At 46.1% G+C, this 25,790-nt stretch overlaps 3 protein-coding genes across 3 annotated transcripts; 2 read left to right on the forward strand and 1 right to left on the reverse strand.

Annotated features, from left to right (window-relative positions):
• Nucleotides 1-1,601: 1,601 nt before the first annotated feature.
• Nucleotides 1,602-4,618, reverse strand: LOC120691607 (G-type lectin S-receptor-like serine/threonine-protein kinase SD2-2). The gene has a single exon (XM_039974741.1). It carries the CDS (start codon nucleotides 4,179-4,181, stop codon nucleotides 1,710-1,712), a length of 2,472 nt encoding a protein of 823 aa, XP_039830675.1. The 5' UTR covers nucleotides 4,182-4,618; the 3' UTR covers nucleotides 1,602-1,709.
• Nucleotides 4,619-13,353: 8,735 nt separating this feature from the next.
• Nucleotides 13,354-15,960, forward strand: LOC120691785 (poly [ADP-ribose] polymerase tankyrase-2-like). The gene is made up of 2 exons (XM_039974978.1): nucleotides 13,354-13,562; nucleotides 15,193-15,960. The coding sequence occupies exons 1-2, from the start codon at nucleotides 13,387-13,389 to the stop codon at nucleotides 15,776-15,778; spliced, it is 762 nt and encodes a 253-aa protein (XP_039830912.1). The 5' UTR covers nucleotides 13,354-13,386; the 3' UTR covers nucleotides 15,779-15,960.
• Nucleotides 15,961-18,121: 2,161 nt separating this feature from the next.
• LOC120690755 (glycosyltransferase-like At2g41451) lies at nucleotides 18,122-23,881 on the forward strand. The gene is made up of 10 exons (XM_039973548.1): nucleotides 18,122-18,635; nucleotides 18,723-18,775; nucleotides 19,378-19,486; nucleotides 19,646-19,780; nucleotides 19,877-19,921; nucleotides 21,244-21,431; nucleotides 21,727-21,868; nucleotides 22,058-22,104; nucleotides 23,068-23,155; nucleotides 23,234-23,881. Exons 1-10 carry the CDS (start codon nucleotides 18,171-18,173, stop codon nucleotides 23,513-23,515), a joined length of 1,554 nt encoding a protein of 517 aa, XP_039829482.1. The 5' UTR covers nucleotides 18,122-18,170; the 3' UTR covers nucleotides 23,516-23,881.
• The last annotated feature ends 1,909 nt before the right edge of the window (nucleotides 23,882-25,790 follow it).

Here is a 25,790-nt window from a genome sequence, read left to right on the forward strand (position 1 = left end):
AGCTCCTCGATGGCCGCTCCACCTCTCCCCTAGCTCGGGGAAGAAGATGAACAGAGGTGGGGGAGAAGGAGGGGCTTCTATGATGCGTTGGCTGCCACCCGCACGCTTATCTCCCCACTCGAAAAAAAGGTAGCAAGATAAACCTAGATGGTACAGGCGTTCTCCAATTCTGCACACTTGAAATTGAAGAAAGAAAGGGAGTTGATGGGATCACATTGGTACTGCGGCAGCCACGTGCTCACATGTTAATACCATTGAGCTTGAAACCGGTCGGGAACGGACGGGAAAACCCCCCAAACTTTTCATGTTCCTATTTTTCTTAGCCGGGAATGGGAACGAGAACGGAAAATGCGGACGGAAAAACGAAACCGATATTATGGGATATCGGGAACGGAACATATCGATTGGAAACCTGCCGATTACAATCGAGAATAGATAACTTAAGACGAAAAAATACATGTAACCACTTCAAACATGAAGCTCGAGAAATAGTTACAGATATGCATACGGTGTAAATTATATTAGACATAACCAAGCATCATGCTGGCATGCAGCAACAACCAACAATGCGACACCACGACCACATCCATGATCCAACAGGCAACCGGCGACAGACAATAGACCAACAGAAAGCCAAGTACCCAGTGCCCGACAAGCCAACACGGCAACATAGGCACATGCACATCGACACCAATATAAATATTGTCAATCCCAGGTCAGTAGGAATATTGTCAATCCCAGGTCAGTCGGGAAACAGCTCTTCTATTTCCGTTCCCGTTACCGCCATTTTTACCTGTTTCTGTTTTTTCCTGCCAAATGCCGGTCCCGTCCCGTTTTCATCCCTAAATACCATGTTCTTGGTCTTGATTTGTTTTTTTAGAGAAGTCGATGCCCTTCTCCTTTTCTTTTGCTGAAAGCTGAGCTTTCTTGACGTGTTTCGCACCTAACTTGGCTTGGCTAACCCGGTTATGATCGACGCGAGCTGGATACTCATACAATAATGCAATAGGAAGTCAGTCGTGCTGAACCGTCGACCTGTCAAAGTCAACGCTGCACACTAGTCTACACGCCGTCGATGTTTGACCGGCCGGTATGAAGAAAGGGACACGCTGAAATTCAGGGGGCGGAGCAATTTCCCGGCTCCTTCTGGCATCACATCTCCATCACATTTTAACTGAACTGAGGCCGTGTTTAGTTCCAACGCAAAAAAAAATTGTGATAGAATTTTACTAATTTGAAGTACTAAATAAAGCCTATTTACAAAACTTTTTACACAGATGGGTTGTAAATCGCGAGACGAATCTAATGACGCTAATTAATCTATGATTAATCCATAATCAGCGAATAGTTACTGTAGCATCACTGTTGCAAATCATAGATTAAGTAGGCTCATTAGATTCGTCTCGCGATTTACAGCCCATCCATACAAAAAGTTTTATAAATAGACTTCATTTAATATTTCATACATATGTCAAAATATTCGATGTGATATTTTTTTTTTTGTGTTTATGGGGTTTACGAATAAAAATCTAAACAGAGGACTGACTGATGCTTGGTACATACCAGACAGTAACTCCGTTTTGATCTTGCTCTGCTTCGCCTGAAAAACCAGGCACAAAGATGAGCTTTTGATTTCTTCCAACTTTCCAAGCAGAATCAGGGGAACTCGATCTGCAGTTCCTGCAGTGGTAACAAACTAGTAGTAGTATCTAGTCGTCCTGCACGCAGAAGATTGTGGGCTTGACGGGGTCTGTGATCTCGACGGATCCCTCGAGCATCTTGGCCACCTTCCCCATGGACGGGCGCATCTCGGCGCGGTCCTGCAGGCACCACATGGCCGTCTTGACCATGCGCTCGACGGTGGCAACGCTGGCGGCGTCGTCGTAGGAGGCGGCGATGCGCGGGTCGAGGATGTCGTCGATGCGCCGCTCCACGTACACCTTCTCGTACGCCCACTTGGGGAAGTACCAGTCCTCGCTGCCCACCGAGTCCTGCCGGAACCCGTAGTTGCGGCGGCCGGAGACCACCTCCAGGAGCACCATGCCGAAGCTGTAGACGTCGGCCTTGGCCGTGATGGGCTCGCGGTGGATCACCCACTCGGGGGCCATGTACCCGCGGGTGCCCCGGATGCGGGACATGGTCACCTTGTCGCGCTTGCTCGTCAGCTTGGACAGCCCGAAGTCGGACACCTTGGGGCAGAAGTCGTCCTCCAGCAGGATGTTCTCCGGCTTGATGTCGCAGTGGAGCACCCACTCCAGGCACTCCTCGTGGAGGTACGCGATGGCGCGGGCCACGCCCAGGGCGATGCGGTACCGGGTGTGGAGGTCAAGCAGCGGCGGCTGGTTCTGGTGGTGCTGGTGCTCCGGCGACGAGTCCCCGTCCTCTCCGCCGCCACCAGTACCACCACCACCACCACCCACAAACAGGTACTTGTCCAGCGACCCGTTGGGCACGTACTCGTACACCAGCATCCGCTGCTCCCGGTCGGCGCAGAACCCCCACATGCGCACCAGGTTGAGGTGGTGCATCCGCGCGATGATGGTCACCTCCGCCCAGAACTCCGCCTCGCCGCCGCCCACGCCGTGCAGCTGCTTCACGGCCACGGCGCGCCGGTCGGGGAGCTCGCCGCGGTACACCGTCCCGTACGCGCCGCGCCCCACCACGTCGGAGAAGTCCCTCGTCGCCGCCTTCAGCTCCGCGTACGAGAACCGTCGCGGCCCGCCGGCGGGCAGGTACTCCAGCCCCAGCGTGCGCGCCATCTCCCGGTACTGCGAGTACTTGCGCAGGAACGCCCAGAACGACACCACCCCGGCCAGCAGCTCCGCCGCGAACAGCGCCGTGATGATCGCCACGTTCCGGATCGTCGTCCGCGCCTGCTTCGGCGGCACCGGCAGCGACAGCCGCACGGGGCACACCGTCTCGATCATGTCCGTCATCCCCGTGAACGGGTTGCTGTCGTTGTCCGTCGCCACCACCCGGAGGTACGTCGACATCTCCGTCGCCGGGGACCAGTACCCGTCCTTCAGCGCCGTGTACTGGAGGCACGTCCGGTCGCCGCCGAACTTGTACCCGAACGCCACGCACCGCGCGTTCTGCCGGCAGGTCCTCTCGCAGTCCGCGAGGTTCCGCGGCGGCAGCTTGGTCATCAGGGGGCCAGGGTCCGCCGGCGTGTTGGGCGCGTCGCCGGAGAAGGAGACGAAGTCCATCCGGACGAACTTGTCGTCGGTGCCCCTGCCGCTGTAGTTCCTCTTGGGCGCGCAGGGGCCCTCCAGGGTGGCGTTGCCGTACCCCGGCGGGCAGACGCAGCTGACGCTGTCGGCGCCGACGGGGACGCAGATCCTGCCGGCGGCGCAGGTGCCCCGGATGGTGCAGAGCTCCTGCACGAGCTGCCACACCACGCTCCACCGCCGGGTCCTGGGTAGCAGGCTGTAGAGGCGCAGGTTGCCGTCTTCGTCGAGCGTGAGCCACCGCACCCGGTTGGTGGCGCCCTGGTCGGAGGCGATGAGCTGCGGGGGGGTCCCGCCGCTGAGGATGAGCTTGCCGTCGTCGGTGAGGTCGAGCAGAGCGCTGCCGCTGCTGACGTTGGCGTACGTCAGGCCGCCGAACTGCAGCTGGGCGGAGCTGACGAGCGTGTAGAGGCCGTTGGCGGAGCGGAGCGTCGTGGTGCCGTTGACTCCCGGGATGGCCTGCCCCGGCATGAGCGTGTCGGTGGGCTCGGCGAAGCTCGACCAGCTGGCCGCGCCGTAGAGCAGGCTCCCCGTGTCGTTGAGCAGCAGCGCCGCCGCGCTCGCGGAGGAATTGGTGGCGGGCTGGAGCGACCAGACGGTGCCGTTCCCGGCGTCGGACCAGGACAGCCGGCCCGCCGCGTCGACGGCGAGCGCGGAGGCGCCGTCGGCCTCGTAAGCGGAGCTGTTATTGGGACCGTGGGCGTACCAGATGACGGCCCGGTCGGAGGAGCTCGCGCCGACGACCCAGACGGCGAAGCGGTAGGTGCCCGGAGCGGCGGAGGCTGCCGGCAAGAACCCGGCGGCGAAGTCCCCTCCCGGCGAGACGAGGGTGCGGTTGCTGTCGGTGGGGCGCCAGGCCGTGTCGTTGGCGGAGAAAGAGCGCATCGGCTGCCCGGCGGCGAGAGGTGGGACGACGAGGAGGAGGCAGAGGAGGACGAGGGGGAGGGGCGCCATGGCCGCCGGTGGCCGCGCGGGAGCCGCTGGGCTGGGCTAGCCGGAGGAGACGGATGCTCGCTCTCCCTGCCGCTGCGAATCGAGCAGCCAGGACCCGGAGTGACTGCTCCTCTCCTTCTCCTCTGGTGTGGATTGGAAATCAATGGCGATTGCGAGACGAAAACAATGGGGGCTGGGGCGACCGACCCGGCAGGGCGAGGCGGCTGCTAACCGTAAACTAATCAGCTCCAGGTCCATTCCATCGTCCTCTCAGTCCTGTGGAGGATGAAGCCGGTTGATGGCGAAGACTACAGTGCTTGTGCAGTCGTCTAGTCGCCGCTGCGAATTGGAATGTGCTTGTGCGATCGCTTCCCTTCCTTTCCCCTTCCCTTCCGGTGGTGAAACCCAAAGTCAGGTCATGTGGGCGCAGGAATGGATCGGATCGGACATTGGAGCGGTTGATGGACTTGTCCACGCTCGCTTTATTTATTCCCAAAGACAACGAACAGAAATGCTGGCCCACGGGCCACGCCGGCCGGGGCTGGGGAACAGTACACCGAAGACTTTGACTTCGATTTCCATTTCAGAGTTCAGCAGTGCACGGTTCTCAATTTCTCACGTACCGGTTTGCAAATATTTAGGGGGGAAATTGGTTGAATTAGTGCGGAGAAAATGGAGCTCATCCCTACTGCTGTCAGATGTTATGCCCGAAGGAAGAATCCACTTTGTCCACTTAGGGCCTGAACAAAAATTTCATTTGGTTCACTCATATTCTTAATTGGTCCAATATATCCCATAACGCCATGTGCCAATTCAGTTGACATAAGACATCATAAGTTATGTCATAAAACTTCATGACTAAATTTTTTTTAAGTTTCTTTTAACATTGGATACCATGGCCTTTTATCACCTCATAGATTTTGAAGGTTAAACTTTTTTTTGCAAAGAAATGAAAAGGGACATCTCTTGTTACGGGTCAATTGAACCAATTGCGATTTTTCTGTGGGACCAAAGGGTCAAAATCAAAATGGATAGTTCTATGTACTAAAAATAGATATTTTTCCTCAGTTAAGCATTGTTTAATTCTTTACGTGTAGAATTTTTGAAGCATTTGGACACACATTTGAAGTAGTAAACATATACTAATAATAAAACAAATTACAGATTCTGCTATAAACTGCGAGACGAATTTATTAAGCCTAAGTAATCCATCATTAGCAAATGTTTACTATAGCACCACATTGGCAAATCATGGCGCAATTAGACTCAAAAGATTCATCTCGCAATTTACACGCGAACTGATCAATTAATTTTTTATTTTGTCCACATTTAATGCTCTATGCATGTGTCCAAACATTCGATGTGATGTTTTTTATCAAAAATTTTTGGGATCTAACAAGGCCTTATTTGGTTGGCTAGACAAAGCTTTTCTCTTATTTGAACATGCAATAGAGGTATGTCCATAGTTTGCTTAGGCCATGTTTAGCTCCCAAATTTTCCTACAATACCTGTCGTATCGAATCTTTGGACATATACATGAAGCATTAAATGGAGTTGAAAAAACTAATTACACAATTTAACCGTAAAGGACGAGATGAATTTTTTAAATCTAATTAGTTCATGATTGGACATTAATTGTTAAATAACAACGAAAACACTACAGTATCAAAACCCAAGAATTTTCACGAACTAAACAAGCTGTAAGGGCCTATTTTGGAGCCTGGGATCAATCCAAAATGGCTCATAGTTTGCCCACTAGCAAGCGATATCCCCTTTTTAAAAAAACAATTAGGGTATTCTAAGTAAATTTTGGCGGATGAATAGTGTTGCACAAGACTACTATTTTAGTGGAGTTTAACACATGGATTTCTTTTTTCTATTGCACTACATTTGTACAAAAATGACACGGCACACATCACTGTAATTATAACACAACTGAAACTTCAAAATAAATTGATTGTAACCCTATGTGTGAATACAAATTTGGGTGTTCAGAAGTAAGCACCTAGTCGTGTTTCCCTGATTACCTCTTATCCATGTACGCTACTCAGAAAGAAGGGGAAAGAAAAGCATCCGAGTGTCAAGGATTCCAAATTTACCCATATGAGTAGAGTTAACATTCCAAATTTTCAGCGCCACTGATAATTGATAAGCAATCCAAATTTTCAGCGGCACCGATAATCGTAAGCAAGTAAGGCCCAAATCTATAACCATAACGCCACAATTTTTTCTGTATCAAGGACTAAATAAAGGAAATTTTTTCATTTTTATATTTTTTAAAAATTAAAATTTCAAAAATATATGTCCGTTTTCAAATATTTCAAAAATATACCCCGGTCGCCCTCCCATAGGGTGACAGGCCTTAAGTGAATTTTTTTTTCAAATTCGCAATAAGGTCCCTGGAAATAAAAAAAACCTGTCGCCCGTTGGGGGGGCGACAGGGGCCTGTCGCCCAGCCCACGGGCGACCGCCGCTGGGCCCAGCCCACGGGCGCGGCAGGGGGCCTGTCGCCCCCCCCCCCCCCCCCCCCCCCCCGCGGGCGACCGGGGGTACCCCCCTATATATGCTCAAGCCCTCCCCTTCCCTCCTCATTTGAGCCCGAAAATTCCACCAAAAATCCAGAAAAAAAGAGAGGAGTGAGGAGAAGGAAAGCGGCGAAGCCCTGCCGGATTCAGCACTTGTGATCTGCAGGTTAGTACATTTAGTTTAAATATTGTTATATTTAAGTACTACGTATTTTAATATGAGTAATTTGATTTAATTAGTGCTATAGTAGAACCATTTAAGTAGGAGTTCAATGATACTTTAGTTTGTAGTTACGTAGTAGTAAATTAGTTTAGAAAATTAGTAGAACCATTTATGCAGTATAGAATTTGAGTGTCATCACGTAGTTATGAATACTTATACGTTGTAATTGAATTTCATACTTAGTTTTTACGGATTATTGAATAAGGTAGTGAAGTAAAGAGTATAACTCGATAAGTATTATGTGATATACAGATATGTCGAGCAAGATGCAGTTTCAAGTATTTTATGGTGAATACAATGTTATGTATGGGCCAAATGGAGTAGATCTTTCTGCCTTTAAGCGCACATCTAGCGGCATAGATAAACCTCTGGAAAGGAGTTTTGGTTCCATATGTAAGTGGCTGCAGCGTGGGTTCCATGTTGATCCGTTGACACATGTGATCACTGTCCAGTCTCTTGTTAATTGGGAGGTAGAAAGTGAATTATGGGAATTAATGATGATACACAGCACTGATGACTGGCAGAAGTACATGCAAGCAGCTCTAGAGCATGGGTGGCCTCTGGCCATTCTTGTTCAAATCCGGGAGAAGACACAAAATGAAATCCAACATTGTGCAGATCAAGGAACTCCGAGTATTCGAAGAGAGACCAATTATGTTGAGCAAGATGAGTCAGAAGAGACAGAGAACCAAAACATGGGACCACAGGGCCTTGTTGATGAGGGAGAGAGGATACATAGCATTCTGGACGAGATGGAGGCAGAAGACCAAACCGCAATAGAGATGGAAGAATATGAGGACTCATCTGATGACGAGCAGTACTCATTGCCAAAAGAGTGGAAAGAGCATGGTTTTGGCAGTCATGTCGCAGAAGATGTACGAAATCAGGAGTGGGAGTACAGAGGGAATGAGGTAGTGCAAGGTGCAACATATCCAAACATTGAAGCCGTAAAAGATGCTGTGAGACTATGGGCAATCTCATTGAAACGAGAATTCAGAGTCGTAAAGTCTGGCAGTAAAGAATATGAGGTGAAGTGTGTGAATGCTGGATGTCCATGGCGAGTACATGCATTCAAGGGAAAATGGAAGTCAAACTGGAAATGTTCCATTGTCACAGAGCACACTTGTTTGCTGTCAGAAGTTCTTCCCTCGCATCGCAATATATCATGCGACTTTGTTGCAAAGCAAATGTATGGGTTTATTATGGACAACCTAAATTATGAGCCAAAAATGATTGTTCGACACATTGAGCAGACTTACCAGTACACCATCAGTTATTTGAAGGCATGGCGGGCTAAACAAAGGGTGTTCGAGATGCGGTTCGGCACATACGAGGCATCATATGATAACCTACCTCGTATGTTATCCCAGGTTGCTGCTAGAAATCCTGGAAGCTTTTATGACACATACCTTTTACCAGCCGTGACTAGGGGACAAAGAATTATGCAACGAGCCTTCTTTTGCATAGATGCTTCTGTTAGAGCATTTCAGTTTTGTCTTCCGGTGATCTGCATTGATGGCACATTTTTTACTGGAAGGTATAAAGGTCAGATACTCACCGCAATCGGTGTAGATTGCAACAACCAAATTGTTCCCTCGCATTTGCATTTGTTGAGAATGAGAACATAGACAGTTGGTATTGGTTCCTTGAACGAGTGAAGAATCATGTTGTTGCTGCACGTCCAGATGTGTGCCTTATTAGTGATAGGCATGCAGGTATCCTGCAATCAATACTGAAATTGCAACGTGGAACTGCGACAACGCCTCCATTATGGCCTGATGTCCAAAACAGGTGGTGCATTAGGCATATGAGTGCAAACTTCTATGAACACTTCAAGAACAAGGATCTTAAGAACCTGTTTAAGAGATTGTGCACCCAAAATCAACAGAGAAAATTCAATGCATTATGGCAGATGCTTGATCAGTTGACTGCAGAGCTAGTGAAGGTAAGGGCATCAGGAGCAGGCACGAGTCAGGCTGCAGAGGCTAGGGATTCAATTGAGAAGCCATTTTCACACTGGATTCGAGGTGCACCTAAGGAGAAATGGTCATTCCTTTATGATACCAACGGAATACGGTATGGTATTCAGACAACGAACCATGCAGAGTGTTTCAATATGGTTATGCGTTCTTGTCGTGCCTTTCCACTTGTGGGAATTGTTGAGTTCATCATGTATGGGTGCATGAAGTATTTCAGAGAGCGTTACACGGCTGCAAGTATAAACATCAGCAACCCCCAAATTCAGTTTTGCAAAAGAGTGACACAATATATGCAAGAGAATATTGAAAAGGCCAAACTGCACCGCGTCATATCCACAGGTACAATGGAGCATAGATTTGAGGTTCTATGTAAGGATAGAAGTGGTCGTGGTATCCGTAGAGATAGAGTGGTACAGGAGAGTTTGATTACAGTTGATGGCAAAGCATTCTGCTCCTGCATGAAGCCTAAGTTATTGCATATGCCATGCTCCCATCTCATTGCGGCATGTGCAGAGTCTGCGTTACAGCCAGGACTATTTGTTTCACCGTACTTCAGCAAGGAAGCAGCTGTATCCACATGGGGACATGAGGTATACGGGATTGGAATTGTGGGGCCTTTCACTCAGGATAATGAGAATAAGATGTTTATTCCTGATCCAGCCACTAAGAAAGGCAAAGGCCGCCGTCAGACACGTCGTATTCGGAATGGTATGGACGAGTTGGAAGCAACCAAGGCACAAAAGCATTGCAGCCAATGTGGATCATTGAGTCACAACTACAAGAAGTGTCCTCAGAATGCACTTCACGATGCTGCTGACGTCGGTCCTTCCGGAAATCCCAGAGATGGAGCACCTCCTACGTTCAGACGAGCATCGGCGAGAATTGCTCGTGGAAGGCATTCGGTGTCATGATCCACAATTGTATTTCATTATTTGTAATATGTAGTAATGAAATATGGCAGGTATGTAATGAAGTATTATTGTATTTATGTGTCCAGTTTGTATGAAATATATATTTACCTATGTGTTCTCATATATTTTTGAATGCAGGTATGGAGATGGACTCCTTGCTAGACCCAGTGATCGACTCGAGCCACAGGTCTTACTTTGCAGCTGTTGAGCACCGAGCCCTAGAGGTGCTACGTCCTCGTCCACCCGGCGAGGCGATCTCTATACACCACGATTGGTGTGACCGGTATGTAATGAAATATTATTGTTTATCACTTTTGTATTCGCCGGTATTCTTTTGTTTCGACATTTTTTGTTTTTTTGCAGGTTACGTGAGGCCGGCCTACTGACTCTGAGCCGTCTTGTCGAGGTTGGGCCTATTCAGCTCGACCGATCCCTCCTGACGTCGCTCGTTGACAGATGGAGGCCGGAGACACACACGTTCCACCTCCCGTGTGGGGAGATGACTCCTACGCTGCAGGACGTGGCCTACCTCCTCGGCCTCCCTATCGTCGGGGAGGCTGTAGGTCCGCGTGTGGTGGCGGCCTCGTGGAAGGATGAGCTGGAGGCCCGTTTTGCCCTGGTTGGCCGCGTGGACGAAGCAGGTCCGATCAACCCGCACCCGCGAGCATCAGGTCCTTCGAAGACCTGGTTCCTACAGTTTACAGTACGTATTCATTGCATATATAAATTTAATTGTTACAATTCACATGTTCCATTGATAGTTGAAACCATTAATCTTAATTGTTTATGCAGCCTGCCCTTTTGGCTGCGGATGCCGACGAGTACAGTGTGACCAGATCGCTGGAGGCATACCTACTTTGGTTGTTTGGTTACATCATGTTCAACAACACTCATGGCAACTCGGTCGATATTATTCTCCTTCCGTATGCACGGGAGATTGCGGATGGGGACGAGGACGTACCGCCCTACAGCTAGGGTGAGGCGGTACTTGCAGCCACTTACCGTGGACTCTGTGACGGCTGCATGAAGACACATGGGAACGCTATCCTGTCAGGGTGCCCACTACTGCTACAGCTTTGGTCGTACGAGAGGCTAGCCGTTGGTCGGCCCTTTGTCAGCCACGAGCCTTACCACGGAGGCATGTACGACGACGAGGAGGACGAGAGGCCCACTATGGGAACTATCTGGATCTGGCGTCAGGTACGTTCGTATCAAATCTAATTTTGTTATTCATTGTTACATGATGTATTAGCGCAATTTTAATTTTACTTATTCGGAATGCAGAGGTCCTGGGCACATGCGCGGGTTAGACGCGCATATCCTGAGTTTGTTTCGGAGCTCGACATGCTGACGCCCGAGGACGTTATCTGGGAGCCTTACAGCCCAGAGGCTGTGGCTAGACGTGCACCAGCAGGCCTGTCTTCGCACTGCTCCGCGAATGCGAGCCTGTGGCTTACTTCCGCCGTCCTGGTTTATGACATCGCGGTTGAGGCATATTGCCCCTGGAGAGTCAGGAGACAGTTTGGGCAGCGCCAGGAGTTTCCGGTGCCCACCGCGTTGGAGCGTGTCAGTCGCCAGGACCACAGGTAATTATGAATGAACTTGGCTCATACATTCGTGTCGAATCTAACGATTCTTCGTAATCCACTTTGTAGGTTGTCAAGGAGTGGCTTGCCGTGCTCTGATGATTGGCTCACCAAGATCCAGCCGTGGGTGGACCAATGAGAACAGGCAGACGAGCTCTTGGTCCATCCAACAGGACCACACACAGACAGCTCCTTTAGGGCTTACCTCACCTGGTACTTACCCCGGACTCGGGCTCGTCTGGTTTTTGTTGACACTCACCCGCAGCCACACCAGGCGAGGCCTCAGGATGGCTATGGCCGGCACCACGTGGAGGCACTAGCTGGCGCGGTGAGTCTCTTGATCATATTTGCATATATATATAATCATATTCATAAGATAATTCATGTGTTTGTAACTTTACTGAATTGATGTAGCTTCGCCTTTGCAACATGATGGAGACGGACTGCTCGACTTACCTGACGAGCGTACGTGCCGGATCCCCAATGACCCAGTTTGAGCAGACAGAGGCATGGTCGAGGCAGCGTGATCAGTTGCGTCAGGTAGCGCACAACTTCGGAAGCCGTGTGCAGTACGAAGACAGCCACGGGTCGTCTCAGGCCTCGTCGTCGTTCCCGTGTCCGTCGACCATGCACGGGCCGACGTCGCAGTTCTTCCCAAGTGCAGGTAACGTACATATCTCTTTAAAATTACATCAAGTGTTCCTACATATTTACTAATATCACATACAGGATACGATCCAGCTACTGCGTTCGGCCATACTGGAATGTTTAGAGGGACAGCACCAGTTGGCGGACCGTATCCAGGGATGGTACCGGGGCCACAGATACCGGCGTACACAGGTTAATTTATGTTTCGTATTTCAGTTTCTACATGTCATTACGAAATATACGAGCGTACGCTAACATCCACATTTTTTGCGTAGGATTCTACCCCGATGCGGGCGCCGGACCTTCTTCTTCCTCCTTTCGACCAGATAACGAGACATTCACCTTAGACGACTTCGACAGCTTGAGTCCAGAAGAGCCTGCCGCGCAAGGTGACCCCGATGTCTTGGGGTATTCACAGCTAGGAGGAGCACCACTTGGGATCTCTCAGCAGCAGACACCGCAGCCCCTTGCGCGTCCTGAGCGACAGGTGAGGTCTCCGGATGTTCTCACCTACTCCGAGGGACATGTCCGTGCCCAGCAGAGGGCTAAGAGGGTCCGACGCCCTAGGGGTGGTTAGATGTATATGATGTTTATTTGTAATGAGATAGCTGTGGACTGCTTATGTGTATCCGATGTTTATGATTGTGGTAGGTTACTTGTCATTTGTTTCTATAGATATTATTGATGTGAACTTATTATGTTTGTGGGTTCCATAATGCTCGTGAAATAAGGGAAGTTCTTGCGATTTTTTCCCGTGATTTAATGAAGGACAAGTTACGTGCGGTAGGAGTTAGCGGCCGAGATCTTGCCGACGATGATGACGAATACACGCTCGAATAGCTCAAAATAGGTCCCTGGAAAAATAAAAGTCCCTGGAAAAAAAGGGGGGGCCTGTCGAAAAAAAAAGGGGGAGCCTGTCGCCCCCCCAACGGGCGACAGGGGCCTGTCGCCCGAGGGGTGGGCGACAGGACCCTGTCGCCCGTTGGGGGGGGCGACAGGTCCCCCTTTTTTTTCTCCAGGGACTTCGTTGCAAATTGGAAGAAAAAAAATTACACTTTGGGCCTGTCGCCCTATGGGAGGGCGACCGGGGTATATTTTTGAAATATTTGAAAACGGACATATATTTTTGAAATTTTAATTTTTAAAAAATATAAAAATGAAAAAACTTCTAAATAAAGTGCAGTATTAAGGCCCAAGTCCACCTAAAAATGCGGAGGCCCATTTCAGATGCGGCTCGTCTATAGGCCCTTGAGGTCCTTTCCTTTTGGCCCAATCCAACACATAGATCCAATTAGGCTATTAGCCTATATTACCTGCCCGATTCGCTCCGCTCCGAACCCAGAGGCCCAGACACATGGGGCGGCGTCGCGGCGGCGGCGGCGGCGGCAGAGGAGGCGGGCGTGGGCGAGATGAGGAAGACGACCTCCATCTGCACAAGGCTGCGAGGTCGGGTGATGCGGCCGCGGCGGAGTCGCTGTGCGAGTCCAACCCTCTCGCCGTGAACTCAAGGGACCGACTCTCCCGCACACCGTACGCATCCCTGTCCCTGCAAATCCCTCCCTTTCTCTCTCTCCTTCCCTCACCATCTGAGCGGAGAAGAGACGAGTAGCCATGCCTTGTGTTGTGGATACTTACTGTCTTTATTGAGAAGTCGTAGAGTACATAATTATACTGCTCGCTAACCCTAACACAACATGCCTATGTATTGCGCTGCGGCTTCTTCTTATAGATACTTGGGTTCCTCATTAGTTTGTTTGGTCTTCTGTTGTTGCAGCTGACTTGCCATTGCCTTCTCTTTCACGAAATCAGCTAGTCTATAACAACAACAACATAGCCTTTTGTCCCAAGCAAGTTGGGATAGGCTAGAGATGAAACTCAAAAGACAAGTCATGGTTCAGGCACGTTGTCCAAGCGCTCCTATCCAAGGCTAATTCCTCAGAGATATCCCAATCTTTAAGGTCTCTCTTAACCGTCTCGTCTCAAGTCAGTTTAGGTCTACCTCTACCCCTCTTTACCTCATCAACATGCTTTCACGAAATCAGCTAGTCTATAACACTACAAAAATTCTGTTCATCCTGTTGTTTTTCCCATTACATTAGCATGGCATGGCATATCATCTTAGGCACATCCATCGAAGCTATTGCTACCACTCAACTTTGCTGCTAAGTGCTAACTAATGGTTAACATAGGCCACTCCATTTATTTTTCTTTGCTACTTGTTTGTTTTCATCAATTCCAACTCAGACCAATTAGAATGCCTTCAGGCATGGGTTAAATTCTCCGATATGAAAACTGGGGCTCAGTGAGACCCTATGGTCAATGGCCTGGTGTGGGGCAGCTCTTTAGACTAGCATTCCTGCCCGCACCAGGTTTCAAGTCCTAAGAGGCTAAGACCAACTCTGGGGGCAAACTGATTCATTGGAACTTGGGAGTATAATTTGTCATTACTGCATTTTAAATTCGTTAGGGGAAAAACTGATTTCTCCACATCATAATTTAGATTTGTATGCTACAGCATTTTTCATCTCTCTCTCTCCCTCTCTCTCCCTATCATATCCAGGCATCCAGCCAATGCTTCTGTTTATCTCCCTGCAAGAGTGATCTGGCACAATGTAATGTAGTCTTGCTTCAGTGAAGCATATTTACATAAAGAGTTATACATGCTGACCGATGCTGTGCTTTGTCATCCTGTATCATAGCATCATATTTATTTATTTGCCCCATTTTTTGCAGCATGTAGTCTGATATTTCTCTTTCACCATGGGGATCCATTGCAGTGGGAAGTCGCCTTGCCAAGTTTGGATAACCTTTTCCTTCTGAAAGTAGGCTGCAACTGCAATAAACCCTTTTACTTGCTAGCTGTAGTAGTTCCTGAACTTTGTTGCTAATTCAGCGTAACAAGCCATTATGTTATCTCAAGGCTTTGGGTTTGGCAAGGGACTAGACACAATTATGTGCAATATACGAACATTCTGTTATCATCAATGCGAGTATTCGTCATTTTAGCTTTCTTGGTGTATCATTCTTGCTGAATTGTCTGTGCACCATAGAGGCAGAGTGGTTTCTCAGTGGACAGGATATTTTGTTGCTGTATTAGTATTCTGTATCGATCTTCTGTCAATTTTACTATCTCCTTGACACAATTTATTTCTTCATTCAGACTCCACTTGGCTGCATGGGCTGGGCATGTTGAGCTTGTGAGATGCCTTTGCAAGCACAAAGCTGATGTTGGAGCTGCAGCAATGGACGACACTGCGGCAATTCATTTTGCGTCCCAGAAAGGACATATAGAAGTGGTCCGCGAGCTGCTAGCCGCTGGGGCTACCGTGAAAGCGAAGAACAGGAAAGGCTTCACGGCGCTGCATTTCGCTGCGCAGAACTCCCACCTGGATCTTGTGAAGTACCTTGTGAAGAAAGGTGTTGACGTCACAGCAAAGACGAAAGGCGGGCAGACAGCTCTGCATGTCGCGGAGAATGATGATGTGCGTGCGTTCCTGAAAGAGTGCGAGCAGTCCTTGAAGAAGGGAGCCGAGCTACCATCGGAGAAGAAGGATGATTCTGCTCAGGATGGCGGGGGCGCCAAATCTTCAGGCGAGGGTATGAAAGATGGGGATGATGCAGGCCAGGGTGAGAAGAGGAAAAGCGACGAGGTTGCTGCGTCGAGTTCGCCGCAAGTGAAGAAGGCGAAGGTTTCCCTTGGTCACCTTGTTAGTGAAAATGACGTCGATGAGGAGGAAGAGGACTGATGTTCATCGAACGGCCTTGCATTTAGGATCCAAGAAAAGTGTAATTCGATGGTGTCACCTTGTATGTTTTGTTATCCATAGTCTGTACGGCAATCTGGGATGTAAAAACAAGTGCAAGTTTTAAGATGTCTCGTGTATTGGATGGATGGAAATTCTAATTGCATCTATAGTCAGCTCTGCTATGGGTACGACCTCCTGTTACGATTTGGGTACGATCCCAAGCTTCGCGCTAGCCATCAAGATCCTGGTACACGAGCTGCACGGATCAACTTCAAGTCGTAACAAAATTGTACGAACAGCCGTACACGTAGCAATTTCCACGCCCTATTCTGAAAGCCGGGCGGAGGAGTATAATCGTGTTAGGAAATTTATTAAAGAAAAAGTACAGGGTTAAGGGACAATTCATAGAAATCAGGCAAGGAATATGCTATAGGTTAAGCTAGTAGGCATGAGATTTTCGACTGTAGTTTAGCGAAAAAATACTGAAAAATGTTTAATATTCTTTTTTTTAAAAAATACTGTGTAATATCGTGGTAATCAAATAACGTGCTAAAAGTTCTCAAATATGATAGACAGAAAATATTAAAGGGGAAAACAAATCTAACAAAGGGCATCTACTTTTAACGAGAAGGTTTCTTATACCCTCAACACCTTGAGCTACCGTACCTTTTTCTGATCTAATCAAGTCGTAAATCTGCCATACAGTGTACACACTACTTTACGCTTTGATTCTAGTTTCGCTTCGATGCCGGGTGTGGTGCATGCTCCGCGTGAGAGCATGTTCAACTATAGAGTTCGTTATTGCCTCTTAAGTTTATAAAAAACACTTATAAAATAACTCGTACAATAGATTGTCTCTCACATTGTCTTTTTTTAATGAGCACATGATCACTTTCTGTTTCTTTATCTCTCTACTTCATTTACTCTCATAGCGTGTGAAGAGGCGACTCTTGTATAAGAGCAAGTATTATAGCAAAGGTGTAAGCAGACTGAATGATGAGGTGAAGAAGAGAGGAGATGAGATAGAGGGGAAGTGGACTGTAAGTTTACTACCGGCTTTGACACAAGAACAAAAAAAACTTATGAGAGAAACATGTAGGTCATACATTAATAATGAATAGAAACTCGCACCGGGTGTATTTTTTTTCGTTTCTTTTCTTTTTCCTGCCTATGGTCTCCCAGATTGTAGTCTTGTATTCTTCTGCTATATCAATAGAAACTCGCACTATCTTGTGCGGTTCGTTCAAAAATAATAATAATGAATAGACTAACCACTATACAAGTGAGCTGAGAGGTAGGCTGCAAGTATCCTTACAGCCAGCAGCGGGCAAAATTATTATCCTTGCTCTAAGAGCCACTTCTCCAACTTTTGTTTTTCTCTCTCTCTCTCACATAAGCAAATAAAGGGCTAATAGCCCCTTGTTGTACTTGCTCTGATAGCAGTTCACGCTACTTCTTTTTTGGTGTTCTAACGGGCATGTATTGCAATAATAATAACAATGACAATAATAATAATAATAATAATAATAATAATAATAATAATAATAATAAGTGTTTTGGATCTCCATTTGCCATCATGGGCAAATCAAGCTATCACCGCCATCAAGACCACATACACTAACTCAATACAATCCGAAAAATTAGGGATTAAGCGAGCAAAGTTCAGGTTAAGTTCCTTCGCAAAAGAAAAAGTTCAGGTTAAATTTATAGGAGACACTTAAAAGGGAGTAAATTTACCTTACTCCTCCAATTTTGTGGTAGTTATTATTATGCATTATTTTCCTACTAATTTATTTTAACCCGTTTAAATTACATGCCACCCTTATCTATTGAATCAGCGGTTTATTCCCATTTCCTAGTTGATTAACATGTTTAAATGATCGTCTAGCTCAAATAAATAGCTAAAGACTAATCGTTAGGGGTCTACATTTGTGATCCTTAGATGCACCTCAAATCATCTCTACTTCAAATATTTATACTACTTCTCAAAAGTAATATTCTATTTTAAAAAATTAATACAAATATTTGAAATAACAAGATTGGAGGTGTAAAGAGTCACCAATCTCACACCCCTAATGATAGTTAGCGTTTAGAATAATATTGTTAATACATAGTTTTGTGAAAAAAGTATGCGATTTAAAAAGTTTAATATGCGATTTTTGGTGGTTATTAAATGATACACAAAATCACAATTACAGGAAGAAAAATACGATAGCAAACCACAGTATAAAAAATGGAGCCATTTATTATACTGGTATAAATGGTACTACGCAAAATCGCAATTACATGGAGAAGGAAACGAATAGCCCCCAAATTAAACGTGCCCAAAAAGGGGGGGAACGAACGGAAACCCCACCACATCAACCGGTGCTCGGCAGATCGGCGTTTCGCGATGCCGCCGGTGCAGGCGCCCCCCGGCGGCGGCGCCGCCTGGCGCCGCCTGCTCCTGCTCCTTACGGTCCTCCCGCTCACGCTCGCCGCGCTGGCCTTCGTGCTCCAGTGGCGCGGCGGCGGCGTCGACGACCCGACGGCGCGCTGGCCCCCGCACGCCTTCCCCGGCATGGCCGAGCCCGCCCGCCCGTCCCTTGCCCTCCCGTCGTCCGACTGCAGCGACGTCCTCACCGGCTCCTCCGGACCCTCCTTCCCCTACCTCCGCGGCTGGTCCTTCCCCACCGACTCGGGCGCGGGCCTGGGCCTCCAGCCCAAGGTGTGCGTGCAGACGAGCACCTCCGCGGGGCTTGAGCAGATCCTGCCCTGGCTCTTCTATCACAAGGTCGTCGGCGTCGCGCAGTTCCTGCTCTTCGTTGAGGGGAGGGCGGCCAAACCCAATGTCGCCGGAGTCCTCGAGTCTATTCCCGTGGGTGACATTCTGAGTGCGTTTCTGTTCTCCGCTCGTGTTGTCCCAGCGCTAATTTGAGTGCTTTTATATTCCTGATGCTGCAAGGGGGTAAAAGTGGTGTACAGAACAAAGGATCTTGAGGAGCAGCAGGCCGGGAGGTGTGTTCTTTTCTGCCACCAACCTCATTGTTTTTTTTCTGCATTTCACTTCATTTTTTGAAATCAGAAACCACATGGTTCTTGGTTCAGACAAAATTAAGTCAGAGCACATCAAACCGATGAATGATTTTACTGGTCAGGAATGCGTAGGACATTTCCATGAACATAAATTGTATAAAAAAGCCTATATTTTAAAAACCACACTGCAGCATTGCTATCCTCAAATTTATACCTGTTGTTTCGGGCAAACAATGCTGAACATCACGTGCCACACACATGTATGCATCTGTAGTTTGACTGAAATCCTTATTCAGTTTGGAGAAACAATGAATGCCTATCTCCATCTCTCTCTCTCTCTCTCTCTCTCTCTCTCTCTCTCTCTCTAATTCTTATGGATATTAAAACCTTTGCATATTTGCATTTGCCATGACAAAGCTGGATGCTTGAATAGTGACTGCTATTAGATATAGCATCGCACCATATCTTATTATAGTGCCTACTGCTGACTGGTCAAAGAGTGTCTGGGTTGGCATGCATGTTGATTGAGTTTCTATCATTCACTTCTTTCACCTTTCTGACGTATTTTGTCATTCGGCTTGCAGTCGAATCTGGAATGAGACCTGGCTCTCAGGCTTTTTCTACAAACCTTGCAACTATGAACTCTTTGTGAAACAATCACTCAACATGGAGATGGCTATTGTTATGGCTCGGGTATGTCTTGTCTGTTATCTCCTCTGTTAATTCTTTTATATATGCATGATTGCGCTTCATTTATAGTTTATTGCCTGTCAATGAGGCTGCTATGTAATAGTGTAGTTTTCTAGTTTTGCTTTAGGCATTTATCTACTAACTAAATGTTATGCGTTGAAGGATCATGGCATGGATTGGATCATACATCTAGATACTGATGAATTACTATATCCTGGTGGAGCTGCTGAGTATTCTGTTAGACGTTTGTTATCCGAGGTCCCTCATGATGTTGACATGGTTATTTTTCCAAACTATGTAAGTAAACGAAGTTAAGATTCAAGTCTACGCTGCTATTCATATGTCTGTCTTTCCACAAAACTTCTATGTTGTAATCAACATAAATGTCTGCAGGAAAGCAGTGTTGAGCGTGACAATATTAAGGATCCATTCAGCGAAGTAAGCCCCCCTTTCATCCTTTCTCTCTCTCTTAAGCTCCAGTCAATAGATCTTTGGTTGCAAGCCAAATCCTAGTCTCAACATTGTGCATCTGATAACATTAAGTCTGCTGATCTTTATTTTTTGCTACACAGTTGTGTTTTGCATTCATTTTCTTCTCATTCAACAATCACATGTTAAAAACTGGGAACAATTTTATTCCTTTAATTGTGCTGGGCAGTAACTGATTTGTTTTGTGAACAGAAATTTAAGTTAATTTAATTTTTGAATGATTGCATTATTGTAGTTTCTGCCCACCTTGGTCAGGCACCTATGAGTAAAGGTCAACTATTGTTTTTAAATTCCTGAATTATTTTCTTTGTTCCTTGCTTTCTCATTCCTTCTTGAGGTTACTCCTACTCTAGTACTATGTGATTTCCTGCCTTTTCTTGTAAGCTAGTTTGGACTTGCATTCCTTGTTAGTTGGTCAGACTTCATCTATGAAGATTATGAACACTTCTTTTAAGTTCCTTTGATTGTTGCCATCCCTAATTATTATATAAACTGGACATGGAACCTAGCCAATTCAGCATGTTGTTAACTCTTACAAAGATTATGTTGGATGTGGTAATTCTGGCTTCACCTCTGTATAAGGTTGGGGTCGTATATCCCTAGCATGTGAGTTGCAATATGATTCTCAAATGCCTGCAGCTGTGATGCTATTTTTTAGTTAAGGATAATTACTGATGCATTATGGACTTTCCATGGTTGCTTTATCTCCTTATTTAGGCTTTTAGTTTCTTTTGAAAGCACAGAAATACTGCTATGTTTATGTGTGGTAGTGTGTATTGGTGGTTTGCGGGAGTTTGGCGGGCAGGGGGGTGGGTGGTTCAAGTTATTTATTTTTTTGGTTTAGAACTTCTAGTATGGTTATTTGATGCTTATTACAACGCAAGGTCTGCTATATAGTCATGCCATAAGAAAAAAAAAATGGCAAAAGGCAAAATAGAGGATGCCTTGTATGGGCGGCAAATCATAATGTTCTACCATGCTCAAGAACAACAGCAGATCAAGAGATTCCGATGAGATCAGTAAATCATACATTTTGTATCTTTGCTATTTGTGTACTTGTGTTTAGCTATTTTTTTAAATGTCTCTTTTGCGGTTTTGCCATCGTCTTTAGCAAGAGAAACATCTCATAACTGCATCCATTGCAACTTGCGATCCTACAGCAACTACTGCAGCAGATGAGCAGTATCACTGAATGATAAAATTACATTTGTATTCCAGATAATATGATCTTATCATGACAAATGTTTTTGTGCATTGCAATATCTTACCAGGTATCCATGTTCAAGAAGAATTATGATCATCTCCCTAAAGATACTTATTTTGGCATGTATAAGGAAGCAACACGAGGAAACCCTAATTATTTTCTCACTTACGGTAATGGAAAATCTGCTGCACGAATTCAAGATCATCTCCGTCCTAATGGCGCACACAGATGGCATAACTATGCAAAGAGCCCAAAGTAAAGATCTCTTTTGCTAATATACGTTTTTAAATTATAAATTTATAATATGTATTCATTATTACTACCCGGTCACAAATACTTGTGCTGTAAAATGAATTTGAGCCATCTATTGTTTGGGGTTGAGAAAACAGAATTTTTCTGTATGTTTGTCTCCAAAGTTTGAAATTTGGAGACTTGTCCATGTCCAAAATGTAAAATATTTGTGACTGGAGAAGGTACCTTGTGTTTATACTTACTATAGTTGTCTCAGAGTAGAGTTATTTTTACAATATTTTTTGCACATCACTAACAGTGAGATCAAGTTGGAGGAGGCTGCGGTTCTGCACTATACATACACTAAATTTTCAGATTTGACATCAAGGCGTGATCGCTGTGGATGCAAGCCTACAAAAGAAGATGTTAAAAGATGTTTTATGTTGGATTTTGACAGAGCAGTAAGTAAAGATGCTCCTATAAGTAATTCTGAAGCTCAAGACAAATACATGTAGTTGGATAATAACTTAACTTCATTTGATACCAATAAGTGCCTTTACTGTTAAGAATTATAGCCTTGTTGGTGCTTCCCATTGGGCAACTATGTTTTTAATGTCTTCTACCATCTAACTTCAATGTTTGCTATGCAGGCTTTTATAATTGCATCAACTGCTAGTGAAGAGGAAATGCTTCGTTGGTAATTTTCATAATTTTCCTTGTTTGTCGTATGTTATGATGTAGAGGCACTGGGGTGCTGTTAACTCTGGCCAGACTGGCCCTTTAGTGGCTGGAACTGGGCAGTTAGAGTTACAAGAAAATAGTTTTTTTTTGTTTAGATGAGTTTTTTCCTTAAGACATCTAGTTTATATGTTGGTGAGTTTCCGTAAACTTCAGAAATAGTTTCTTTAGGGTGTCAGGTAAGTATAAGGATCAATGGATCACAATGTATTGTCATTTCTGTAAAAAGAAGGATTAGGGTTGTAGGAGGTTAAAATAGCCTTTTTCATCTCATCTCCAGTCTTCTTCCTCATATAGCCCATCTCAAACTGAGTGGTCCACATATCAGTGGTGTCGTGGTTACTCATTCATGAACAATATAATGACTTGCTTTAGCTTTAAGCACATCTGCACATGGCAACAAGTGGATGCATAACGATTCCCAAGTTGCAACCTATAGGGTCAAGATGCTACCCTCAATGAAACCACATGTCGAGGTTTTCAGACTCTGGGGCGGTCCTGAAATGCCTGACTCAGAAACACATAGCCAAAGTCTGGACCAGCTTCACAAGGCTTGGCGCTCAGCTCAAAAGGCCCAACAACATTGTGGCCATATTAGGTTTTGAATAAATACTATTGTTTTATTACTTTTCTGAGGGAATACATGAAATATAATTTATTGCCTTGAGGTGAACCGCACTAGCCTACACATTGGTTCAATACTTACACCAGAGCTGAGCTTGCCCTGAATATGGAATTATCAGACTACACTGGACCATTTCATGGAAAGATAAAATATCTGCAAGACTACAAACCTGCTGTCTCTTGATATCGCTTAAATGAGTTAAATTCTGGAACTCCTTTTCTCTCTGCAGAGATATGGATGTTCAATGCTTGGATTGCCTTTCCCCCTGTAATGGTTTTCCTTTATTTGTTGGCTTAGGTACAATGAGCGGGTTGTGTGGAATGATAAGCAGCTGAATTTGAAGCTTCTGAGGAAAGGAGTGCTAACTCGCATATACACCCCAATGGTGCATAATAATGCTTGTGTGCAGTCACTATCAATTTCCATGCCATCTAATGCTTAGTTGTTTTCTTTTCTTCGTCAGGCAATTGTTCAAGGTCTGCGGGAATCTGGTGTCTTCACTTCGGTCATTGCAGCTGGCCAACCTGCTGTGAGTGAGAAGCTCTCGCCGAAGAAAACCGATGCCCAGAGCCAAAATGTTACTAGACCTGGAAACTTGCCAATTAATTTGAGAGCTACTGATTCAACGGCATCTGCTAGGAAGATATTGCAATCTGAGTTTGTCTTTAGTGATACTGACATAAGTGCTGTTCCACCTATGTCGCCACCCGGTTTGGATGACGAACACAGGCATCATAGTGAATAATTCGTACAGACATTGTTTTAGTTGGGCGTATAAGTTCCTAAGAAAAGGAGAAAAGGTACTTGCATCTTAGGATACAGAAAAAGGGGGTACTGACATTATCATAGATGGTCTAACCTTTTCTCAATCTGCAGCAGCTGAAATTTTTGCAGGATCATGTGGGCAACATTGATAGACAGATATAGTGCGTTCTTGGGCACAACACAATTTTTGGCGAGTTTGTACATGAGCTTAACAGTTACTAACATGGAGTTACGAGAGGTGCCTCAGGATGGTTTCTTTTCAAAGTTTTCCGGACACATGCTGTAACCATACTTGATGATCCCTGCACATCGCAGAATGTGATTGCTATTTGTAGTGCTAGTGGTATACATTATGGCACGTGTGATTGTCCCTGGTATGGTACCAGGAGTGGGATTGGATCGCGGCGCCTGGCATTCGCATTGACTGGCTGTTGGTGGTTCTTTCCGTTGCACTGTCCGTGCGTATTGCACTGTCCGTGCGTATTGATGATCTCAGTAATAGTGGTTGCGTCGAATTAATCCAAGGCGCTGCCGTGCAGGTGCAGAGCTGAGCAGCCCTCGTGTCATCGTGTGTCCGGGTGTCGCGGTCCAGGCGCGAGGAATGTCATCTCCCATGAATTTGTTTTTATGAACTCGTTTTAAACTATACTAGTATAGTGTCGGGTAATATAAATTTTGCCTAGATCTATATAAGACCACCAATTTTATTCTCTTTCACTTAATGAACAAGTCGTGTTGTGACCCCGCAAGGTATTTACTGTCCGGATTCGGATTAATTTTTTCATGTTTTGATTAGGATTTCAATTGATTTATTTGGTTTCCATTAGAATTCTGATTGACGAACCATGGAATCATTACTTATTTTAGAAATAAGTAGAGATAGAGATGGAGATTTGCAAGTAGGATTTTTTGTGTTGCCGACGAGCTTGTCACGTGGAATCCACGGTCACAAATGCTTTGTGTGGAAAAAAAAAACTGCTTATTGCAAATACGGTTACTTCCCTTCCTCGCTACAATTTTGGGCTCACTCAGTCTTCACCCTTTTCTCCAACTCTCATGATGCCTTGGAATCAATGATACTAACATTTTGGAATCAATGGTGATTCAGATTTTGAGGCTGCACCTTATGGTAATTTTTTTTTATCAAGATTAGGCTGCGTCTTACTTCTTTCATACGGGAAAGCTGAGGTGCATGTTTCATCGACAGCACTTGCTCGGTAGGCATCATCTCCTACTAAAGTGACCTGCTTTTATCCATCAATCCATTGATGAACGAGTCCTATAAAACTAAAGGTTAATTGGATCTGTGCCATTACAATTTTGCAAGTTCGGAGATCTGCCATTATAATTCGCATAATCGGGTACGTGCCATTACCATTCCCACTCTACCGAGCTGACGCCATTTTGTACGCCTGGCGGGACGTTGGGCCCATCTGCAGGGCACCGTATGCGACCCTCTCTTCCGTATGACCGATTTTGCCCCCGCCTGAAGCGATAAGGCCGTCCCCCGTCTTCCTCCTCCGTTGGCTTTGTCCATTGACTTCCTCTTCCTCACTCGGTCCTCTTGCTCCCGACGAACCCTAACCCTAGAAGCAACTGCGACTGCAGGAGATCGACGGCGAGTGAAGCAGAAGGGAGTGCAATGCTGGCCAGGTGAAGCAGATGGCGAGTCCCCCCTCCGCTGAAGCTCCCCCACCAGGGGCGGCGGCGATGGAGGTTGACAGCGTGGAGTGCAGGTAAGTGTACTTCTCTCTCCAATCTGACTTGAGGACGGCGAAATTGTAGGTTTTTGCTTAGACCGTGTCGATTTCTTCTCTTATTTATAGGCTTGATTTATTCGTGCTAGAGATTATGGTGGAAGGGTTCCTCACAGTGGATTCGATGGGTAGGAAAGTGTACTCTAAGGGCCGAGTGATTAAGTGGGATGTGGAGTTTGGCTCACATACGGTTGAATTACTGATGAAATGTCTGCAAACTGAGGTGAAATGGGCACCAAACCAGTCGGCCACAGTCTGGTTTTTTCACAAGAGATTGGGTGAGGATATTAGATTAACAGAAAAGTTTCAAATGCGTGATTTGTTTGAAATGTATAAGTCAGAGATGCGTTGCCATTTGGTTGTAGCCATCCTTGACAACTCCAAAATCGCAGAAGTTGTGCTAATAGATGAATTAGAGTCTTTATGTGTTATCCCACCCGATAAGTTTGAACCTGCTAACCAAACTGGAGCGTCTGCATCCAAAGTGGCAGATTCACA

The sequence above is a fragment of the Panicum virgatum genome, chromosome 9N, assembly GCF_016808335.1.
Source record: "Panicum virgatum strain AP13 chromosome 9N, P.virgatum_v5, whole genome shotgun sequence".
Classification (NCBI taxonomy): domain Eukaryota; kingdom Viridiplantae; phylum Streptophyta; class Magnoliopsida; order Poales; family Poaceae; genus Panicum; species Panicum virgatum.

Bases quoted from the DNA above. Each gene is read 5' to 3' on its own strand.
- LOC120691785 (XM_039974978.1), top strand. From the start codon at position 13,387: ATGGGGCGGCGTCGCGGCGGCGGCGGCGGCGGCAGAGGAGGCGGGCGT. The intron at 13,563-15,192 runs GTACGCATCCCT...TTCTTCATTCAG, and splicing joins GACCGACTCTCCCGCACACC to ACTCCACTTGGCTGCATGGG.
- LOC120690755 (XM_039973548.1), top strand. From the start codon at position 18,171: ATGCCGCCGGTGCAGGCGCCCCCCGGCGGCGGCGCCGCCTGGCGCCGC. The intron at 21,432-21,726 runs GTAAAGATCTCT...CATCACTAACAG, and splicing joins AACTATGCAAAGAGCCCAAA to TGAGATCAAGTTGGAGGAGG. The intron at 21,869-22,057 runs GTAAGTAAAGAT...TTTGCTATGCAG, and splicing joins TGTTGGATTTTGACAGAGCA to GCTTTTATAATTGCATCAAC.
- LOC120691607 (XM_039974741.1), bottom strand. From the start codon at position 4,181: ATGGCGCCCCTCCCCCTCGTCCTCCTCTGCCTCCTCCTCGTCGTCCCA.